Source organism: Grammomys surdaster, unplaced genomic scaffold (genome assembly GCF_004785775.1).
Source record: "Grammomys surdaster isolate TR1022 unplaced genomic scaffold, NIH_TR_1.0 126109, whole genome shotgun sequence".
NCBI lineage: Eukaryota > Metazoa > Chordata > Mammalia > Rodentia > Muridae > Grammomys > Grammomys surdaster.
The window spans coordinates 2,829,006-2,851,868 of record NW_021620917.1 but is presented as its reverse complement, the minus strand read 5'-3'; the positions used below and the strand labels follow the sequence as shown (position 1 = coordinate 2,851,868).

At 50.2% G+C, this 22,863-nt stretch overlaps 1 protein-coding gene across 3 annotated transcripts in view; it reads right to left on the bottom strand.

Moving 5' to 3' along the window:
* Positions 1–22,863, bottom strand: part of Radil (Rap associating with DIL domain) — a 65,155-nt gene that overhangs the window by 14,532 nt on the left and 27,760 nt on the right. For all 3 annotated transcript variants that reach the window (XM_028756064.1, XM_028756065.1, XM_028756063.1), the window contains exons 3-5: positions 7,015–7,256; positions 5,681–6,310; positions 4,646–4,683 (exon numbers count right to left, since the gene is read on the bottom strand). In XM_028756064.1, the coding sequence (XP_028611897.1) occupies positions 4,646–4,683; positions 5,681–6,310; positions 7,015–7,256 (910 nt within the window). The remainder of the gene's footprint in view (positions 1–4,645; positions 4,684–5,680; positions 6,311–7,014; positions 7,257–22,863) is intronic.

The following is a 22,863-nucleotide window of genomic DNA, read 5'->3' as shown; positions in this document are numbered from 1 at the left end:
GCCTAGAATCCCCCAGTGAGGGGCTGGGGTGTGGCTCAGTGGTAGAGCCCCTGCCTAGAATCCCCCAGTGAGGGGCTGGGGTGTGGCTCAGTGGTAGAGCCCCTGCCTAGAATCCCCCAGTGAGGGGCTGGGAGTGTGGCTCAGTGGTAGAGCCTCTGCCTAGAATCCCTCAGTGAGGGGCTGGACTGTGGCTCAGTGGTAGAGCCCCTGCCTAGAATCCCCCAGTGGAGATGTAGCTTAGCATTAAGACATTCACCTAAAATCAGTGGGGGACCAAGGAGAATAGCTTACTGGTAGAACATCTGTTTAGCTTGTGCAAGGTCCTGGGTTCAATCCAAAGCATCACAAGAAATGAAACTGTGTGTAAAGCAAAGCATGTTCTTCAGACTTAGAGAAATCCCAGTGGTGACAGTCACTAGAAGTCACCTTCTGAAGCCTGAAGAGGAGCAGGATCATCTCTGTTCCCACAGTCCTTCTGCAGTTTGGCGTGCTATCCACATGGGGGCACTGTCTCTCTGGTTAATGAAAACAGTACTGGGTACTGCACAATCCCTCACCTCCTCAATGCACTGCCCGTGTCCCTAAGGCTTAGCGATGGTGTAAACTCCCATAAGCCTCTCCAACCACATCTGCTCAACATCTCACCTAGGTGTGTGTCTCTGGGACCATGGCCACTCCCTCAGAAGGATCACCCCAAGATCTGACTGGGCTGGCCTTATGTGAAGGAAAAGTCCAAGAATCTCTCACTGGTGGCTACAGGGTCCCTCCGTGGGGGAGGTGGAGGGCTGCATTTCTACCTATCAGAGAGCGTCCACATATGCAGGCCGAGAAGCAGACTGAAGGCTCCCCAAGCCAGTCTGTGCCTGGAGAAGAGCAAACTTGAAGACTGTGGAGCCACAGATGCCTGCCATTTGATGTTGCTATACAGCCCGGGGCCCCTAAGGAACCACCCCCCACCCATGGGAACATCTGGGGACTAGATGGGGTTGATGTGAGGGGTCACGAGGGAGGGTCTGGCCTTTCTCCTGCTGTCTCGGAGCTGCCAGACACTCCCCTGCAGTCCCAGGCTCTGCCCAGCCATTAATTTCAGTTTGGTCCACAAACAATGGTGACCTCTCTGTCCTGCGCCTGGGTGGGGAAGAAGCTGGCTGGCGCCCATCTCTCCTGTGGTAGCGGCTGAGCACCATGGTTAGCCTGCACAGCATCAAGTCTTGGGGCTTTACCCCAGCTTGGCTTATCCAGTGGCATGCAGAAGAGCCACACACGCTCAGAAGAACAGTCATCTGATCTTCAGAGCCCAACTCTATTTTGTTTTTGAGATTCACTGCCTTCCTCAGTTTCCCCAGGAACTCAAAGGGGAGGGTAGTTCCCCACGGGAAGTAAACCAGCATGTATCTTGTTGCCTAGAGAGCCTAGGCAACCACAACATCTGTCGTATCCTTACATCGTAAGGTGGCCACTCTAAGAAAGGAGGATCCTGGGAGCTCTCTGTGCACCAGTGAGCTCCAGGCTCAGTGAGAGATGCTATCTCAAGGGAATAGACAGAGGGTGCTAGAAAAGGACAAGGCTCCTCTGGCCTCTGCAGGTGCATGCCCCACCCTGCAACACACACACACACGCACACGCTCAGGCACAGGCACGCACCCATGTGCACGTGCACATGCACACAGAGCAAGGCAGATGGACACATTTTTCTGACCCTGAGTCCAAGAGGTGGGTCACCACACAGCTGCACAAAGTCACCCCAGGATGACATCAGCCAGGAGGAAAACAGTCCATGCTGAGGGAGGGGAACCAGAAATAATGATTGGGAGGAAGGAAAACAAACACTGGTAAGAAAGGAACAAGGCCAAGCTGAGATAAACACAGATTAGAAATGCAAATGACAGCACAAGGTGCCTTGGGAAACAGCGGGGCTGGGGCTGGGGCAAACAAGTAACAAAGTGAGGGGCAGGAGGCAGGAGGGGCCGAGGCGGAGAGAGAAAGACTATATCTGTGTGTGGAGGAGGGGTGGGGGAGAGGGACGCATGAGATGTGTGGAGTGTGGGAGTGCTGTGGGGTTATGGGGGTGTGGAGCACGTAGGGAGATGTGGGGCATGACATGTGTGTGAGAGGTTTATGTGCTGTGTGTGCATGTGTGCATGTGTGCATGTGTGGGCATGTGTGTGTGGTTTGTGGGATGTGTGGAAGGTGTAGGGAGGAGGTGGGGTGTGTGTGTCAGTTTGTATCTGTGTGTGTGTATGTATATGTTTGTGTCTGTCTCTGTATGTGTCTGTGTGTCTGTATTTGTGTGTCTCTTTGTATGTATATGTGTCTGTGTCTCTCTGTATGTGTCTGTGTGTCTGTGTGCCTCTGTGTGTGTGTGTCTGTGTGTCTCTCTATATGTATATGTGTCTGTGTCTCTCTGTATGTGTATATGTCTGTGTGTCTCTCTGTATATGTCTGTGTGTCTGTGTGTGTGTCTATGTGAGTGTCTCTGTATGTGTGTCTTGTGTCTGTGTTTATGTGTGTGCCTGTGTGTGCGCGTGTTTCTCTGTGTGTATGTGTGTCTCTGTGTGCGTGTGTCTCTCTGTGTATGTGTGTCTCTCTGTGTGTGTAGTTCAGAGAGCAACCTTAGGTATTGTTCCTTGGGAGCACTGCGCATTTTGCTTTTAGAGAATGGGTCTCTCGGTGATCTAAGGCTCACTGAGTAGGTGAGGCTGGCTGGCCATAGCTGGGCACAAGGACTTGGACTGGAGATGCATGGTTGCCAGGCCAGGAAATCTGGGAAGCAGCCTCCATGTCCACAGAACAGAGGAGAAGAGACATCTGGCAGCCTGTGGATGGGCTGAGCCCAGATGTGAATTCCCGGGATTGATTGCTGTGTGCTGTACTGTCCTGTGTCCTAGTACTGATTCATTTTTTTCAAAAGGAAAAAGGAATTGGGAGAAAAAAAGCAATGATCATGCATTAGGGATGACAAAAGAACCCTGAAGGTTCTGGAAATACAGCAGAAACAAGCTGCTGAAGGGAAGGCCTTGGCTCTTCCCCTCTTCCTGTCTACAGGGAAGCGGGAAACACACCCTGCATCCCCAACGTGGGAACAGGACCAATACCTTTGCAACTCTTCTGAGAACTGCTGTGATCAATGGCCCTTCCATATCAATGCTGCCTCTGGCTAGTCTGCAGAGACCTCTGTTAGGCCAGAAGCAGCACCTGCTCTTTTCATGCAGCTGCAGACTCCAGGGGTCCTGACTCCCACTGGCTTATGACATGACAGGCATGCGAGGTAGCCTGAGCTCAAGCCCATCTGCTGGGTATTGAGGATGGCAGGATCCCAGCCCTCTGTCCTGACCTCTGTGTGTCTTTTGATTCTATTGTACAAAGAGGAGGTTATTGCACAACCCTGAAGCAACAGCGTGCTGCTGATTCTGAGGTCGGAACATGCGACCAGTAGGTGGAGTCCCCTCCCCAGCTGCTCAGAGACCTCATTCAACTCAGTCTCAGCCTTAGCAGGACAGCATGGCTCCTCGGCTATACTCATGTACACAGACACCTGCACGTGTCACAGGTACTATCTGGGGGCCTTTTCTTTTAAATTCATGTATCCTAGGCTGACCTAAACTCACTAGATCACCAAGGATGACCTTGAACTTCTGATCCTCCTCCACTTCTGAGTGCTGGTTTGAGCTGGGGATGGAACCCAGGGCCGCCTGCACACCAGGCGTGCTCTACCCTGAGGCACACCCCAGCCCTGGGCCTGAGTTTCTGAGCTTCATGTTTAGTACCAGCGCGCTGGAAGAGCTGCAGTTCACAGACTTCCTCCTGGTATATATCGTACAGATATGCCACTGCCTCCCTGACAAGTCCCACCGAGAGGGCCTCTCATGAAGGCTTCCATGCTGGGAGGACAGGTGCTATGGCCTTAGTGTCGCATATCTGATGATATATAACCCAGAATGATCCACACATCCCACCAGTGTAGTGTCCACGGAAGCTGGGCTAGGGTGCTTTAACTAGGAAAGTAAGCTGGGAACCACTCAGAAAAAAATCTTTCCTCTCTGTGTTAAAGATGCTCTGGGGAATTCAGTGTGTGTGTGTGTGTGTGTGTGTGTGTGTGTGTGTGTGTGTTGCACATGCTAGGTAATTATTCTACCACTGAGCAGCCGGTGAGCCTTTTGTGGAGTGTCTGCTGTTGGTTCAGTACTGATGATTGAACCTGGGTTTTCCTGGGTGCTAGGCAAGCGGTCTATGCTAAGCCACTCCTTCAACTCATTGTGGGGTCCTACGCAGGAGGTTTATGGCCTACCTATACTCCACAGCCCCTCAATGGGAGACTCTAGGTCAGAGCTCTACCCCTGCGCTATGCCCCCAGCCCTATTTTTCCTTCATAATTTGGGACAGGGTCTGAGTTAGCTGCCCAGTCTGGCCATGTACTCGTTATGTAGCACAGGCAAACCTTGAACTTGTAATCCTCCTGCCTTAGCCTCCTAACAGCACAGGTAGCATGTGCCTGCACCACCAGGCCTACCGAGTTAATTTCCCTTTACAGCTTCCCAGGGTGGTCAGAGGAATGGGAGGGCACTGGCTCAAGTCTGCAGCCAAGCCCAAGGAGCCTGCAGGGAATTTGATGTTAAGGGAGGGACAGTAACTAGGTCACACTTACAGTTGTGCCTGCTTTTCCGCTAGCTCTTTGGTCTTCTCCTATAAAGGAAAAAAGTAAAATAAAAGCAAATGTGAGAACACAGAACAGCAGCGGGATATACTCAAACACACAGCATCCTGGGTCTCTGGGATGGCTCAGTGGGAAATGGACTTGCCACACAGTCCCTACGTCCTGTCCCTGGAGACAGAGGGGCGGGGTGGTGCTGCAGGGATCTCAGAGATGTGTGTGTGTGTGTGTGTATGTGTGTGTGTACCTCTACCTTATTTATTTAGACACAGGGTCTGTCTCACTAAGGCCAGAGCTCTGTTTTAGTTAGACTGACTGGACCCCGGAATCCACTCCTTTCTGACCCTGAATCCTGCCATTATAGAGACAGTGATGAGCAAAATCAGGATACCTGAAGGCCTCTAACAGTTCTGAGCAACAGAAACCCTTCTGGTCCTCAGGAGTCAGGTCACCTTCAGGGCAGGAGTCAGAAAAGCCACTGAGACCTTGAGTCCCAAGCAGCCTGTTCAAATGCTTTTGGTTCCCCAGCCCAACAGGTGGCACTGCTGAGCTTTTGCTGGAAGATTCCTGTGTGTGTGTGTGTGTGTGTGTGTGTGTGTGTGTGTGTGTGTGTTCGAGACAGCCTGCAGTGGGAGAGGCCATGGACATTGCTAAGTATCCCATGAGATATACTGGACTGGCTCCATAATGAGGAATTCTGCTTGCCCCACCCCACACCCCAAGTCTACTGACCACCGGCTCTGACATGGAGTGTGCCAACAGCTGACAGTTGACTGACCTGGTGGAAACCACAGGGCACTGAGCCCCTGGACAGTGGTCTAGCAGACTCAGACTCACTCTGAAGGCAAAATGCTACAGTGAGCCCTGGAATGCCCAGCCTGGTGCCTGCTGGATAGGGAGGTGTATGTGGAGAAGCCAGCCCTTTCCTCAGCCTGACATCATTGTGGGGACATCACAGAAGTGGCAGGCCTTCAGCTCTAGCAGGCAGAGCCCAGCCATCAGGTAGCACGGGCCATCACCCTCACGCACCCAGACAGTGTCTCGGACCCTTTTGGAGATCTTGAGCAGGAGATGCCTGAAGGTACCCGGCTGGAAGTGAGTGGCAGAATGCTGGATGCAGAGGCAGAGGAGGAAGGCAGGTGTCAGCTTGTGGTCGTCACCCCCAGGCTCAATCAGCGTCATGATCCTCTGAAGCAGTGTGTCCTCCACGTCGGGCTCAAACTCCAGGAGCAGTGACCGCCGCTGGACCACAGCAGCAGGCAGGGAAGGGGCTCCACGGGTTCTGAGCACTGCACCACACATCCTACAGCTCTGTGGTGCTGCCCCAAGACGGGCGAGGGCACAGGCAGGCAGTGGCTGTGCCTGCCCAGGGTCCTTGAACAGCAGCAGGTAGTAGAGGCCCAGGGAGAGCAGGTCGCCATGTTGTAGCACCACGGGGTTCCTTCCCACTTCTGAGAAGTTGACTGACACCGGCGCACCTGCAATCGGCTCCAGCACTAGCCTGGTTCCCTCTGGGCCACCTTCTGGGGACTGGTGGCGGCGAATGGTGCAGTGCAGGGGCAGGATGTCTGGGGCAGACAAGCTGATGCTGGGTTTGCTAGATGGTGTGCGCTGGCCCACTGTGTGCCGCTCCCGGCTGAGCACATACACCAGGCTGTCCTAAAGAGCAGACAGGCAATTTAGGACAGGTATGACACCGGTCATGCTAGCACCAGCATAGCACTGTCCCTGTTCCTGAAGTTGGCCACTCACCCCAAAGTCACCAGTAACCCTTTACCTTGGCAACCCTCCCCTGGCCACCCTAGCCTGACCAGAGGATACTGCTTCCTTACACAGAAGAGACCCATCAAGAGGCGAGGGCAGTGCTTGGTCTGACAGCCACAGAGCTAAGGGCTGCCAGTCTCCCCCAGCTCTCCCTAAGCAGCAGAGTAGGCCCTGCTCCTCAGTTCTCAGCTCAGCATGGGGCTTCTCTTGAGACTGAGCCCAGGAAACCCGATGGATGCTGTGAAAGGCCCAGAGACCAGAGCAGGAATGGGCAAAGACAAAACAAATGACAGTAGGCTGGCTCCTTGGGACCCAGATAACGAAGTAGGAGGAAGTGGCTCTGGGAACTGAGTCTGCTGGGACAGGCCAATCATCCCTACACTTGGGAAGGAAGCTGAGGCAGAAGGATCGTGTTCAAGGCCTACTTGGACGACATAGTGAGTTTCATACCAGCCTGGGCTACATAGGAAGACATTGTTTCCAAGAGGAGATGGGAGAGGGAGGGGAAAGGAGCTCAGACAACAGAGCTACCAAGTCCCCATCAGTTTCCAAGGTCAGGCTGTAAGGGGCAGCAGTGCTGGGGACTGGGGGTGGCTCACGTGCTGCTGGCTGTAGCCCTGCAACAGCAGCAGGTGTGGGCACTGGTACAGGGAGTAACGCATGGTGGCAGGGAGGGGCTCCTCAGGCTTCTGGGCAGCCTCAGGTAGCGTTGGGCTTAGGCTGGTCTCGCTGACTGTACGGCGAAGCCCGGTTGGTGGGGAGCTTTGGGCAGCCTCAGAGGTGAGGGCTGGGGTTCCCTTGGCACGGATACGCTGTAGCCTCCGGGCTTGGGCGTTTATCCCTGGAACAGAATGAGTGAAGGAAGGTGGTCAGAGATCTCATCACTACTTCTCAGACTGTGCCAACTTCAAGTCTCACTGAGTCACTTAGACACCTGTCGTCATTCTGTCGGAAAAGGTCTGGAGAAGGCCTAAGGCCTCTGGTCAATGTCTATGGCCTTTGAAAGTTTAGATACTTCCCACATGCCATGGAAGCCCCAAAAGCCCTGCCCAAAAGGCAGTCACAAAGCAGGTAGCCCAGGTGTCCATACCTTGTGGCTCAGAGGCGACCACCACATACCTTAGCCTGCACCATGGCTACTATCACCAAACCTATAAAACATATCCCTGTCACAGCCTTGCTCAGACCAGATCATCATGTCAGCACAGAGCCCTGGCCCTGACACACCTGCCCTGTCCTTCCAAGCCCATGTGTGTCAGAGTAAACTCTGGGGGCAGGGGATTCTGACTAGAAGTGAGGAAGCCAGTCAGTCACTTCAACAAGGCAGAACTGGCCAAGCTGCCAGTCACTTGCTGGTCAGCTTTGGCCACAGCATGGCTGCCCTTCCAGAGGCCATCATGGTCCTTGAGTAGACACACATATGAACACAAATTTAGGCCCAAGTGCACATAAATATACAAGCAGCAAAATATCCATATGCACACACATGTGTAAAACCACATACAGATAGAAGTACATGTAAAAATGTACACAAATACACATGCACACACAAACACACGTATGCACAAACAAGAGTAACACACAAACACAATAAAACATATATACTCATGCAGCCACAAACACTCATGCACACAAAGTCTGCATTTCACACACCTATGTACAACACAACACACAGGTACAAAAACATAAATACAAGCATATTCACACGCTGCTGGGAAATAACACTACACTCCATGAACCACTTCCAAAACCTCATGCTTTCAAATACAGGAAATGCTCTCTGAAGTACCCCTGCTGGGAAAGCTCCCAGCAGGATGGAGGGAACCCTGGGGACCCAGTTCAGTGCTCCCAGCTGACCCTGGAGCTTTCTTCCCTGAGCCCTCTGCCGAGTCCCCTCCGTGCAGCTTTGTCCCTGTCTCTAGCATCTTTCCTTCCAGACATTACAAACGGAACTAGACAAAAGCCAGAAGGGAGGCCAGGAACGGGCTGCTATGCACACCTTACCGGGAGCTGGTGGCTGAGCTCTAAGCTCTGCCCTTCCTTGCAGAAGGCTGCCTGCGCATCTGCAGCCCGCAGGGGGCCAGGGCTGCAGGATGGAGGCTGGCCAGCCGCAGTGCCAGGCTATGAGGCTGCTCCGCCTGCTGCAGAGCCCAGCTGGAGACAGGTGCCCAGCAGGTGAGGCCGGAGCCCTCTGTCCTGCCTTGTCCCGCCCTCCCCCCAATCTGTAAAGAATGCCAGCTCCCCAGTGTGGCCTCACTGAACAACCACGGGGCAATGAAATGAAAACAAGGGAAATGAAAGCAAGGTACAAAATGATGCTCTCCTACAAACCCTTCTCCAAATCCAGGGCTGGGGGGGTGGGAGAGGAGGGATTCCCTGGGGATATCCCAGAAGCTCTGGCATTGCAGGAAGCAGCCAAGCTGAAGTGGCCTCTCCTCTTTTGTTTCCCAGGGATCCCAGAAGGTCCCAAGGTTCCATGTCAGGGTGTCCCACATGAGACATGCACAGATAACTGAAATCCTTTCACTTTGAGAAAAGACTGCATTACCCTGTCAGATGTGCCCCCTTCCTAGTCCAGGCCTGTCTAAGCTGGTTGTCAGTATTGATCCCCTTCCTTGGTTCTGGGTAGGCTCGCTGAGCTTCCAGCCTGGACCAGGCTTTTGCTCTGAGTAGCAGTGGTTGGATTTGTATCTAAGGTCAACCAGTAAGCACAATGAACAGGAAAGGCCATGTAGCAGCCACAGCAGCAGCTTACACTAGGGACACCAGCAAAGCTGCCATGAGTGCCCAGGGCCAACAGGAATCTCATGCCTCTCTCCTCCTCTGTCACTTGCTATGAGGGACATGCACCTTGCACCAGCCTGCCCAAAGGAGGGGCTCTGGCTCAGTGTGCAGACACTGCAGATGATACCTCAGAGTATAGCAGGAAAACAGTTGGCAGGAGAGACGTGTGGCCCAATACCACAGGCTTAGCAGTTTACAAGGGGCAGTTTGTGATGCCCCAAATACGGCTCCTGGTTTGTGGAGAAGTGCACACAGGAAAGGCCCCAGTGGATTCACAGGACGGCTGAGCTCACAGGTAGGAGGGAAATGAACGCTGTGATGGACATGCTAGGTTTAATACGACGTCTTGTGTACGACATGTGACAAGAGTCATATTCTTTTTTATTTATTTACTTATATACTGTAGTAGGGTGATGTTTCTTTGTGTGTGCATATGCAGTTAGCAGGAGCATGGAGAACAAGGGTCTGACTTTGTGAAGCGAGTTCTCTCCTTCATGTAGGTCCCAGAGACCCAGCTCAGGTCATGCAGTCTGGCAGCAAGCGCCTTTACTCACTGGGCCACCTCACTGGCCATACTGTGTTTTTTAAGAGTTTCTCACTTGCCAAACAGGCTAGGCAGTGTGGCTAGGAAGTCCTGGGGACCCTTCTGCCCCTGCCTTCCCAGCACTAGGGTGACAGGTGTATGCCACCACACCTGGCTTTTTTTTTTAATGGGGATACTAGGGATCAAACTTAGTCACCTGCACTTGTGAGGCAAGCACACACTTGTGAGGAGGTTCAGCTCCTCAGCCCCGTCTTGCTTTGTTCTGAGGATAGTTATGAAATCCTCCTGACTGTCTCCCTAGTGCTGGGATTACAAATCTCCACCGCTAGGCCTGGTTTTATTTATCTTTAAGAATTCTAAAGCATGGCACCTCTGGGAGGGAGGTACCCAGGAGTCAGTTAAAAATAACTAATTCCCTAGGTTTTTCTTTTTAGGTTTTGGTTTTCTTGAGACAGGGTCTTCCTACCCTGTCATGGTTTCAGGCCAGTCGGGAAGTCCTAATTCTCCTGCCTTAGTCTCCTGAAGACTGGGATTACAGGCCTGTGCTCTATGCCTGGTTGCTTTTCTTTACTCTTAAAAGCTGTTCTTCAAACAGACACCATGGAATTCTTACTGCTCTGAAGCACCTTGCTTGCATGGGACTTTCTGATGTGTACCCTCCTCAAGACAAGGCCACAGAAAGCAAGGGCCCAAACCACTCGGTCAGGGAAACCAGTTTTAAGGACCTTTGAGTCCCTGAATTCTTGGAAACAGAGTTGTGGTCACAGCAGCACTAGGTCCGTGAACGTCATCACTTACATATCAATTTGAGTCCACCCCAAACCAATGACCTCCCCATGTGGCCACTGAACTGAAGGCCAGCAGAGACCAGCAGGCTAACGTCTCTCACAAGTCAATCCTGAAGCTGTGGAGAACACAGTCCAGCATCATGGCTGGACATAATCCTGTAGCTGCTGAGGGGCTCAGATCTGATATCATATGACCTAGGAGGAGCTCAGGGAGTTGGCAGCCAAATGGGCATATGTCTGAGGGACATACACAGCTGGAGTCTTGGTCAAAAACAAGGTCACTTCAGATGCCACCTCCAGCCAACCAGGGCCTTTGCCAATGTAAGGGAAGCAGAGTGAGAAATACCTCAGAGGAAGCCCCATTTCCCACATCCTCACTCTAGACAAGTCAACTGGCAAGAGTTGCCTCAAAGCCTTTCAGAACATGGCAATTTTGGATGGAAAACTATTCATTGCATGTAAAGATGTCAGGCCTTGCCATGTGTGAATGAGGACAGAAAGAGACAGCCACCTCTTCCCTTCCCCTGCTGCAGGGATGGTCCCAGGCAAGAGTCTCCTGCTGTGCCGTGGCTGAGTTCCTTGCAATCAGAGGCTCTGACTCAGAAGATCTCAGGAACACCCGGGTGTCAGTCACTGCCATGTCTGACCAAAGACAGTTGCCCCCAAGCCTGAGTTTGATCCCCAGGACCCATCAAGTGGAAGGGGAGAAATCACTCCCACAAGTTGTCCTTTGACCTCTATATGTGTGCCAAGGCATGTGCTTGAGTGGGAACACACACACACACACACACACACACACACACACACACAGAGAGAGAGAGAGAGAGAGAGAGAGAGAGAGAGAGAGAGAGAATATTAAACAAACAAATAGATGTAAAGAATATTTTTCAGCTGGTTATGGTAGCTGAAATCCCAGCACTCAGGAGGCAGAGGGCAAGCAGATCTCTCAGGGTTCAAGGTTAGCCTGGTCTACAGAGCATTCCAGGCCAGGCAAGACCACATGAGACTCTTAGCTCACACAAACAAAAGCCCTCCCCCTCAAGTACGCTCAGGGTCCTGTGCTGGTCCACAGACACTTCCACCATCCAGCTGACAGACATTTGAGGTCTTGGTGTGCCTCTTCAGGTACTCGGAGACCCTGGTTTTCCACACCAGGGCATGCTTCGAGAGCCAGCCTGGCCTTGCTAACCCACAGCTTTCAGGTGAATAGGACCCAGCACTCCATAAGCATGTGTGTGTGTGAGCACATGTGTCAGGGGACATCTGCCCACACACAGCACTTCAGGTCTCCCAGAGGAAACAGCTGAGCAAGCAGCTAGGACGGGGAGGAAGCAATCTCTTTGGCACCGGAACTCAGGGCGTCAAGTACAGCTAGGACAGCAATATGGGAACCAGAGTCCTCCCAAAGGAAGATTCTAAGATGTTAAGCTGGCCACCTCTGGGCCTCCTTTCCAACGGCCAGCCTCTTCCCTTTCTACAGAAAGGAGCTGCTAATGTGTCTGTCTTGGTAGAGACTGTGGAACGGGGCGGGACATCACTGACAAGAGCTGGTCACTGTCATCATCGGTCTGCTCTGGCTTCAGAAGGCCCTGGAAAGCACAACAGAGCTCTTCCTGAACGTCACGGCACCTGCTTCCCTCAGTCAGTCTGTGGGTCTCTCCCCCACTCCTGTTTGTTCACCCTTCCCTGGCTCTATGGTTAGAAACAGCACAACCAGGAAGTACTCCAATGTTCCCTGCCCAACGCCCTGGACTCCGATGAGGCTCATGTGTGGCACAGCGCTCCTGTGGGGTAGGGTGGGGTCTCTAACGTGACAAAGGATGGTTTCCACCAGCTGCAGACACATGCCAGTAAGCCAGCGCTGCTATGGATCCGTGGGTCTGACCCCTCTGCAAAGAGTGTCTGTCAATGGCGTTCCCCTTTGCTAAGTCAGCAGAGCGTGAGCGCTGCCACCCACGCAGACAGTCCTTGATACAAAAACCAACACTAGACTACCTTCCAGCCACGAGCAGTGAGCAGCGAGTGGTGCATGCTTGTAACCCAAGCACTCAGGAGGCTGAGGCAGGAAGGCTGTGAGTTCACGGTCAGCCTGGGCTACAAACCAAGACTCTTCTTGTCTTTTTTTTTTTTTTTTTTTTTTAAAAAAAGGTGAAAAATCAGGTGTGGTGACACACATCTTTAATCCCATAACTTAGGGGACAAAAGCAGATGTGAGTTCAAGGCCAACTTCATCTTCACAATGAGACTCTGTATCAAAAAAAAAAAAAAAGAGTGAGCCTGGGATCTGGCTCTGCAGGCGGAGCACGTGACTAGCGTGCAGGACGCTCTGGGCTCCATCCCCAGCACAGCATACACTGAGTGTAGTGATACACCTCTGCCCAGCACTGAGAAGACGGAAGCAGGGAGGTCAGAAGGTCAAGGCCATCCTCAACTACTGGGGTGCTCAGAGCAAGTCTGGGAGTGACGCACTGCCTCAAGTAAAACCATCAACATTAAAAAAAAAAAAAAAAAAGAACCACTTAGAAATAAGTGATAAGAACCCCCGCAAAACAAAGTCAGCCTTTCTCTAGGTAAGGAATCCACTTTAAATTTGTCTCCCTCCACCCCCAGACAAGGTCTCACTATGTAGCTCTGACTGTCCGGGAACTCACTATGTAGTCCAGGCTGGCCTTGAATTCATAGACCTCCTTCTGCTTCTGCTTCCCAAGTGCTGGGATGAAAGATGTGTGTCATTAAGCCCGCCACTTTACATTTTTTACTTATTTATTTAGAGACAGGGTCTCACTGTGTAGCTATGGATCTGCCTGCCTCCAGTGCTGTGACTAGGCTGTGCCACTATATCCAGTGGCAACCCACATTTAATTCCATGCACTTACACATAAATGCTATAATGAGTCCACATGTGCACAGCTGCTCAGTTTCACTTCTGTTGTTGTGAAAAAAAATCCTGACAAGCAACTTAAGGGAGAAAGGGGCTTATTCCAACTTACAATTTTAGGTTTCAATCCAAAATTGTAGGAAAGTAGGGTGGGGACTTCAAACAGCTAGTCACATCATATCTACAGTCAATAAAAGAGATGCAGGATCACTTGCTTAGTGCTCAGCTTGAGTCCACTCTTAGCACAGCTCAGGACCTGCAGCCTAGGGAATGGTGTCACCCACAATGGGCTGAGGCTCGGATCAATTAAGGCAATCAAGACAAACCCTGACAGGCCAATCTAATCCCTTACGGGACTCTTTCCTGGTGACTCTAGGTTGTGTCAAGCTGAAAAGTAACTATCACAAAAGAGTCTGAGGACTGAGTTAACCACTAGGAGAAACCTGCACAGACAAGGTCCACTGAGGAAAAGGTCCACTGAGGAAAAGGTCCACCGAGGAGCTAGGGAGACGGTTCTGTGGCTCAGGGCTCTTCTTCTAGCATAGCAGCAAGTGCTCTTTACGGTTGACCATGCTCACTCTCATTAAAGATTTATTTATTTAGTGTGTATGAGTGTTTTGCCTACATGAATGTCTGCACCACGTGCACACCTGGTAGAACATAGGTATTCTGACCTAGAGGTCAGAAGAAGTTGTTGTATCCCCTCAAGCTGAAGTTATTGAAGATTGCAAGCCACTGTGGATGCTGGGAACAGAATTCACATCCTCTACAAGAGTCAAAAAGTGAAACAGGCTGGAAATGACTCTTGCTGGGTGTGTGTACGGCCTGACTTCCATTCCCAGCCAAGGAGGTGGCTCAGAACTCACAGCCCCTCCCATGGAAGCATGAGGACTGTCGTTCAAATCCCTAGCATCAGCCTACCACAATTCCAGCCTCATAGGAGGGGACAGTGGATTCCTGGAGCAAACTGGCTAGCCTGACTAGCCAAATGCACAAGCTCTGGGTTTGACTGACAGTCCATGCTTCAAAAGAACAATGTGGTAATCCAGGAAGACTCCCAGTATCAACCACTGGTGTCCATACACACCTGTGCGCGTACACACACACACACACACACACACACACACACACACACAAGCACTTTTTTTTTTTTGTTATTCGAGACAGGGTTTCTCTGTGTAGCCCTGGCTGTCCTGGAACTCACTCTGTAGACCAGGCTGGCCTCGAACTCAGAAATCTGCATACCTCTACACAAGCAGATCTGTAAAAAGAAAAAAAGGGAAATATCCAAATGGCCACCAACTAGTGAATGGACAAATAAAATCATCAATATCCACATGATAGATCACTATTAACAAAAAGTCAAATATAAAAAAATAAATCAAATATGGTATGCTATTTAATTTCTTTTTTTAGGATTTGCCTTTTTGTTAATACCAGTCTTTACACATGGATGAGCCTCAAATATAAAGCTGATATATTTGTACATACATATACACACATATGTACATGTTAGCAGAGTAAGAAAAAGCCAGGTGCAAAAAAATAAATCACATTGTGCAATTCCATGTATATGAAATGTCCAGGAAGCGATGACTTTCTAGGTTGTGAAGACAGAACAGTCAGTAGCATCTGCTGTGTATGCATGCAAGCCTGAGTTCGATCCCAGGGAACGAGGTCCTAGCACCTAAGGCCCCTCTAGGAGCTGGGATACCTACCAGCTGATGTTGCTCTCTGATGCTATGCTTACGGCTGCAACTGATGCCTGTTGCTAATGGTGCCTCTGATGCCTATGCTGCTGCTTGAGTCCAGGAAGTGCCTGGACCTCTGATGCTGTCTCTATCTTGGGCATCTAGAGCAGTGGGTCACGACCCCTTCAGCAAACCTCCTTCCCCAAAACTACTTACAATTCATAACAGTAGCAATGAAAATAACTCTATGACTGGAGATCACCACAACATAAGGAACTGTATCAAAGGGTCGAAGCATTAGGAGGGTTCAGAACCACTGTCCTAGAACTAAAGCGATAGGCCCAGCTTTCAAGGCTTGGGGCTGTGAGCCTCTGGGTCTGCACAGCCAGGCCTCTGCCGTGGGGTCTCCAGGGCCTGGGACTACCAACACTCTAACAGCTTCTGCTCATCTAGCCGTAGTTTCTCTTCAGGAGGAAGAGGGCTCTGGGCTATCAGGCCAGCATCAGCAGTCTGAAGGTGGTGATGACCACAGAAGTCTGTGAACGGGCTGAAACTCCACTGAATTAGATGCTAAAACCAGGCCATTTTAAGGACATAAAGCATTCCTCATGGGCTGGGAGGATATCATAAAAGTCTTAAGAACACAGCAGACATCATTTCTCTAAGGTAGTCCCAGCCTGACAGAAACAAGGAAGACAGGCTGCAAGAAGCTGTAACTGATGAGATACTCAGTGTAGGAGCTGAAGAGAGGCCAGGACTCAGGAGGCAGAGGCAGGAAGATCTCTGACTTCAAGACTAGTCTGGTCTATGCACAGTTCCAGGCCAGCCAGAAACCACACACACACACACACACACACACACACACACACACAAACACACGCAAGGCTGAAGCAGAAGGAATACCATGAGTTTGAGGCTACTCTGTTTCAACTAATTAATTAATTAATTAATTAGACTCCTCTTGGTGATAAGTGCTAAGAAAAAGCAGAAGAGACCAAAATAATCATCATCAACTACAGCAGAATTAAAGTTCAGATGAGAGAAATCCATCTTGGAGTCTTAGCTACAGTTTTAGTGCTGTGAAGAAACCATGACCAAGGTGACATGGAAGGAACCATGTAACCGAGGGCCTGCTCACACTCTCAGAGGATGCATGGTGCTGGAGCAGTAGCTGAAAGCTTGTATCCTAATGTTCAGGCAGAAGGCAGAAAAAGCAAGATGGGACTTGGTGTGGGCTTTTGAAACCTCAAAGCCTACCCCAGTGACACACTTCCTCCAACAAGGCCACATCTCCTAATCCTTCCCCAAAACTCTACCAACTAGGAGCCAATCATTTAAGTACATGAACATATGGGGGGTGTTTTATTCAAACCACCACATTTGGCATATCCCAATCTTCGGTAAACAAAGTACTAAATACAAACAAAAACCCTGACATGCTTATTTTGAGATTGAGTCTCACTATCTAGCCCAGGCTGACCTAAACTCAAGATCCCCCTGCCTCCTCCCCCAACCCCCACCGACTCACACTTTTTGAGACAGAGTCTCACTTAGTAGAATAATGGCCTTGACCTCATTGTGTGTGGGGATGACTCCTGAACCCTCATCCTCCTGCCTTTCCCTTCCAAGTGCTGGGATACAGGCTTTTGTCACCACGCCCAGTTGATGTAGGGCTGGAGATCTAACTCAGGGCTTCCTCCATGATAAGCAAACCCTCTACCAACGGAACAACATCTCCAGCCCCTAAGATCTTGACTTGTAATTGAATTTGAACTGTGAGCACTGTAAATGGGGAGAAACTGACTGGACGGGGCCTCTGGATGGTTCATCTGGCAGGAAATCACTAGATAATGTCAAAGTTCTAAAAGTCAGAAGTGATGGACAACACCGTCATTTTAAAGGATGGAGTTGGGGCTGGGGAAGCAGCTCAGGTGGTAAAATGCTTGTCTTGAAAGAAAAGGACCTGAGCTCAGGTCCCAGAAGGCAATGTAAAACACTGGCCAAGGCAGGCTTGTATTCCCAGCACTGGGAAGGCTGAGACAGGCAGATCCTCTGGGCTCGATGGCCAGTCTGCGTAGCCCAGTGGGGAATGTCTGGGCCATGAAAGACTCTGTCTCAAAACAAACAAACAAAAACCACAGAGGACACCTGAGGAACAATACCTGAGGCTGTCCTCTGACCTCCACATGTACACACAAGAATGCACACCCAAACCTACACATGCTTGCACGAACACACACAAGTGCCAAACAAGACATAGCTCACAGCTGAATGCCAGGGCCTCTGGGGAGAGCAAACTAGGAAGAAGGGAGAATTGGCAGAGAGCCGGGATTTTGTTTTTATTTGGTCTTAAGTGGTGATGAGAAAGCATTCCTTTAACTGTACATACATCTAACTGAAGATAAGAACATGCTTTTCAAGTGCTGAAAGAGTATGTGAGTGTCCTCGCCAACGGGATCTACTTTGATCCCAGGTATACTTTCTTGTACACACCCACACCTCTGACTGGGAAGTACACCTGTTGACCATGAGCTCAGTGGCTGGAATTCAGCAGCCCTCCTGGTGTTCCTGGAGCTCAGTAGTAGAGCTCCTGCCTAGAGTCCCCCAGTGAGGGGCTGGGGCGTGGCTCAGTGGTAGAGCCCCTGCCTAGAGTCTCCTAGTGAGGGGCTGGGGTGTGACTCAGTGGTAGAGCCCCTGCCTAGAATCCCCCAGTGAGGGGCTGGGGTGTGGCTCAGTGGTAGAGCCCCTGCCTAGAATTCCCCAGTGAGGAGCTGGGGTGTGGCTCAGTGGTAGAGCCCCTGCCTAGAATCCCCCAGTGAGGGGCTGGAGTGTGGCTTAGTGGTAGAGCCCCTGCCTAGAATCCCCCAGTGAGGGGCTGGGGGTGTGGCTCCGTGGTAGAGCTCCTGCAAGCCCAGAGAGATTCATTCTAGGTAAACACACACACACACACACACACACACACACTTTGAACTCCAAATCTATTTGACTATTACACACCAGTTTATGCAAGCTCAGAACTAACTAATACAGAGGAGAATCCATGTACAAATCCGTGTTGAGATTTAGTACACTTCTTTCCACTCTCACTCTCTTACTACATAACCCAAACTGGTTTAGAACTCACTATGCTGCCCCAGTTGGTTCTGAGCAACAACAACAAAAGAGCCAAGTGTAGTGTTATGTGGTATGTATGGAGTATGTGTGTGTCTCTGTGTGTGTGTCTGTCTCTATATGTGTGTCTCTGTGTGTGTCTCTATGTGTGTGTCTGTGTCTCTATGTGTGTATGTCTCTGTGTGTGTGTCTGTGTATGTGTCTGTGTATGTGTCTCTGTGTGTCTCTGTGTGTGTCTGTGTGTGTGTCTCTGTGTGTGTTGGGGGGCAGGGCAAGTGCTAGGCAGAAGCCTCAGAGGGTTCACATCTCTGCCAAGGTCACTCCCGGGGTCATGGTGCGCAGGAGAGAAAACTTTTCTAATAAATCAAAGTCCTTATCTGTTGATCTTAAGATGTGGACCAGGGGTCTGGTCCTTGTCATATATGTTCCTTCTGATCTGAGGGACTTGCTCAGCTGGCTGCAGAAGAGAAGTCAGGGCGCTCCACAAGGAAGGAGGAAAGAAGGATGGAACACGAGAGAAAGAATGCAGAAGACAGTTTTCAGTCCATGACCAGAGCTGGACAGAGGCCTCCAAACACCAGAAAGGTGTGCTTTATCAATACTGGCACTGTGGCTTGCCCTGTGCAACCCGGGTGCAGCAAGGGTGACCCTGTGCCCAGACTTCACCAAGAGCATGTAGTCTCAAGCTGGCGTTTCTGTCATCAAGAACAATTACAAACATGCTAGTTAGTATGCAGAGACCGTGTACAGCTCTGACAAGTACCCCACATGCAAGAGGGTGCTGGAAGTCAGGCTGGGGCTTAAAGAGTGGAAAAGGGGAGGCCTGGCCTGCTGCTTACTGTGAAGGAAGGAAAAAGAGGAAATTGACCATTCTGGAAAGCAAGAAAACAGCCAGGACAGGGTGACTTGGAAAGTGCCAGGACATCTCACCCAGAAGACAAAGTCAGAAAGACTGCCCAAGTGTGTCGCAAGGAAAAAGGCCAGTGAGGATGTGGACATGCCTCTAATAAAACCAAAATTAGAGATTAAAAAAGAAAAGCATTGCTGGGGTATAGCTCAGTGCTGGAGTGCACAAGGCAAGGGTTCTATCTCCAACACAGCAGAAAGGAGCAAGCAAACATATCTCTCAAGAGCTCAGAAAGGGCTCAGCGCTTAAGAGCTCTTACTGCTTTTCCAAAGGACCCAAGTTCAGTTCCCAGCACCCACCCACCTCAAGTGGCTCCCAACTGCCTGTAACTCTAGCTCTGAGAGATCTGACACCTTCTCCTGGCCTCAGTGGGCACCAGGCACTCTTGTGGTGGACATATATGCAGACAAAACATCTATACATATAAAATATGAATAAATAAATCCTAAAAAACAAAAAAACCCAAAACCTCTCACACTTCAGAGTGCGCGACTTCACAGGACTCTTTCAAGGATGAGGGAGTTGCTGTGGATTTTCTCACGCCAGAGGACCTCAAGGAAACTTAAGAGCACTGTTTGACTATGGAGGCTAAAAACAGAAGGAATGAGCTCAAAAATGTCTGTAGGCGTGGCTTTACCACAGCACAGTGAATTCCCAGGAAATCCCATGCAGCCCACAAGGCTCCTGAGAAAATTCTGTCAGTGGAAATGGCCAGGACTGAACATGACAGAGGGCATGCAATGAACGGATCCCAACAGAACACTTCTTGACAGGCATGCTGTCACCTGACAGGCATGGGTGCCCAGAACAGAAGGGAGGCACCAGCAGTGGCTGTGTGAGCGCAGGGGCAGAGCTGACGTTATCCCCAGGCCTGGAAGCCTCACCAAAAACTATGACTGAATTTGAAAATCACTTGGGGCTAGTGGTGCTTTTCCACCTCCTACCTGCTCCTTGCTTACACTGTCACTTGTGCCCGTCTTGCCACTGCAGGCTGCAGGTGTTGGGCAGGCAGTTTTGGTTTCAAAGAGGAGTAAAAATTATTCCAAAGGGGCTGGAGAGATGGCTCAGTGGTTAAGAGTTTTGCTGCTCTTCCAAAGGACCAGGTTCCATAGTCAGCACATAGGCAGCTCATAAACACTAGAAACTCTGGCTCCAGGGGATCTGATGCCCTCTCCTAGTTCCCTCAGGCAACTGCACATGCACACACACACACACACACACACACACACACACACACACAGAGAATAAAAGGAATTCTTTAAAATAATTGTTCCTCAAGAATTGCACTTTAAGGTGGTTCACACCTTTAATCCCAGCACTCAAGAGACAGAGACAGGAGGATCTGTGAGAGTTCAAGGCCAGTCTGGTCAACATAAGTTCCAGAGAGACTGACCCTGTCTCAAGAAATAAAAACCAATGAATTGCACTTTATGGAGTTTACCCAGCGCACTCAGCCATGCCTCATTTACCTTATTAAGATGATTAAATTTGGGGCTTGAACTGATGACACCAGACAACCTTGAGGGAGGGTGAGTGTATCTTGCATGTGAAACAGAGGTATGGATCCTTGGGGTCCAGGGTCGGGTCCTTGAATGTGAATGAGGCCTGAGAAGATGGTATCATTCCATGATTGTGGCCAGTCACGCAGCAAAAAAGACTTCTTCAGTTATAAGTACATCTGACGGGCTGCTAAGATGGCTCAGTGGGTAAGGAAATCTGCTCCCAAGCCTGATGACTTGAGTTCAACTCCCTGTACCCACACAGTGGAAGAAGAGAACTGTCCAGAGTTGTCCTCTGACCTACATGTGCGTCAAACCATACACAGAATAATAAATGCTAATCAGTTCACCCCAGAGTCACTCAAAGGGAGATTACCTAAGTGAACCAAAAATAAACACAGGAGCCTGTGTGTGGACACTCATGTGTGCATGTATGTATGTGGAAATCAGAGGTCAGTATCAGTGCCATGGTCATCTGCTTTTTAGTTTTTGAAACATTGTTTCTCACTAATCTTGAGCTCACTGATTCAGCTAGGTGGCTAGCCAGTGAGCCTCAAGGACTCTCCTGAGTGCCGGAGTTGTTGCCAGTACCTAGAGTTTACACAAGTGCTGGGGCCTGCACAGCAAGCTCTGTACATGCTTCATGAGCCTTTCAAAACCAAAGAAAGCTGACCACTCAACAAACACGGGGCACTGATATGGCCCTATAGACCCGAAGCTGCGTTTAACTGTGCTCATGGACTGCTAGCTTTTGTGTGCTGTGACATGGAAGGCTGGCATGGCCTCTCAGAGTTCACTCTTCCCTCTTCCTCACACAATAAACTTCTGACATCATTTTCCCATGTCTACTGCAGATGGGCTGGCCATGTGTAAGTTCCGGTTGATGAAGGGTGACGATGCTCTTGGAGGGAATGCTCCACGGGAGACTGACGTGGAAACGTAAGGGTTCTTTGGAAGGCTAGTTGTGTTGGATGGTGTTTTGCTAAAGCAGACTCATGAAGGACCGTTTTCCTGAGCAGACACAGGTGAAAGGCTGTTCTGCTAAAGCAAGCACGTGAAAGGACACATGAGAAAGGATTCTTTGCTAACAACACGCATGTATTGGTCTGCCTTACACTGCATAGTTTAGCTACATTTGTTGGGACTCCATATAGAGAAATGCACCAAAAATCTTCTGATGGTGTGCTGCAGCTTCTTGCCACTTCTACAGACTCGTGATGATTGGTAGAGTGATGTCAGCTGAGACAGACTCACATGGAATTTTGCTAAGACAAGATACATGGTGAGGCAAGACCCGTGGAGGACACGTGATGTTTGCAGGGACTATACATAGGACTCAAGGGATTGTGAGAGCCAGCTCTGCAACGCTTACGCTTCTTTGCCTCGCATCTTCGCTGATCTCTGCTTTGCTGAGAGAGGCACAGCTGAGAACTTCTCCTGGCGTCCCTGTTGGTCCTGGTTGCTTCTGCTGACTTGTGCTGATCTGGCTGAGGTCTGGCTGTCTCCACTAGGTTGTGCCACTGATTCATGCTGCTATCCCGACTCTACCCAACTAGACTGCTGATACATTCGTAAAGTATTTACGAACAGATCAAGCTGCTGCTGCTGCTGACCTGTGAACTAAATTGCCGGTTTCCTAACAACACAGATAGGATTTGCTCCAAAAACCAATTTCTAAACAGGTCCACTTTCCCTGTATCCTCTCTTTTCCACTACCTCTGGTAGGTAGTGGGCTAAAAGTGAGGTTAAAGCCTTAAAGAACCATCATTAAAAGTAGACTTTGAAAAAAATTAAAGCTACAGAAGACACTAGAGTGTAGACAGTGATGGCTGAGGCTCATTGCCAACTGGATTTGGAACCACTTAGGAAATACACCTTTGAGTCTGTGAGGGAGATTCTTGGGATGTTTAACTAAGGACTTACTGGCAACATTATTCCAGGGCTGGTGTAAAAGAAAGGGAGGGGGGGAGGGAGCGCGCGCATTCATGTCTCTCTGCTTCCTGACTGAGTACCCTGTGACCTCATGTCTCCTCTCACTGTCACACCTCCTGTGACACACCATCCCTGAAACGTGTGAGCTCAAATAAGTGAACTCTCACAGATCCTCCTGTCTCTGTCTCCTGAAAGCTGGGATTAAAGGTGTGAACCACCTTAAAGTGCAATTCTTGAGGAACAATTATTTTAAAGATTTCCTTTTATTCTCTCTCTCTCTCTCTCTCTCTCTCTCTCTCTCTCTCTCTCTCTCT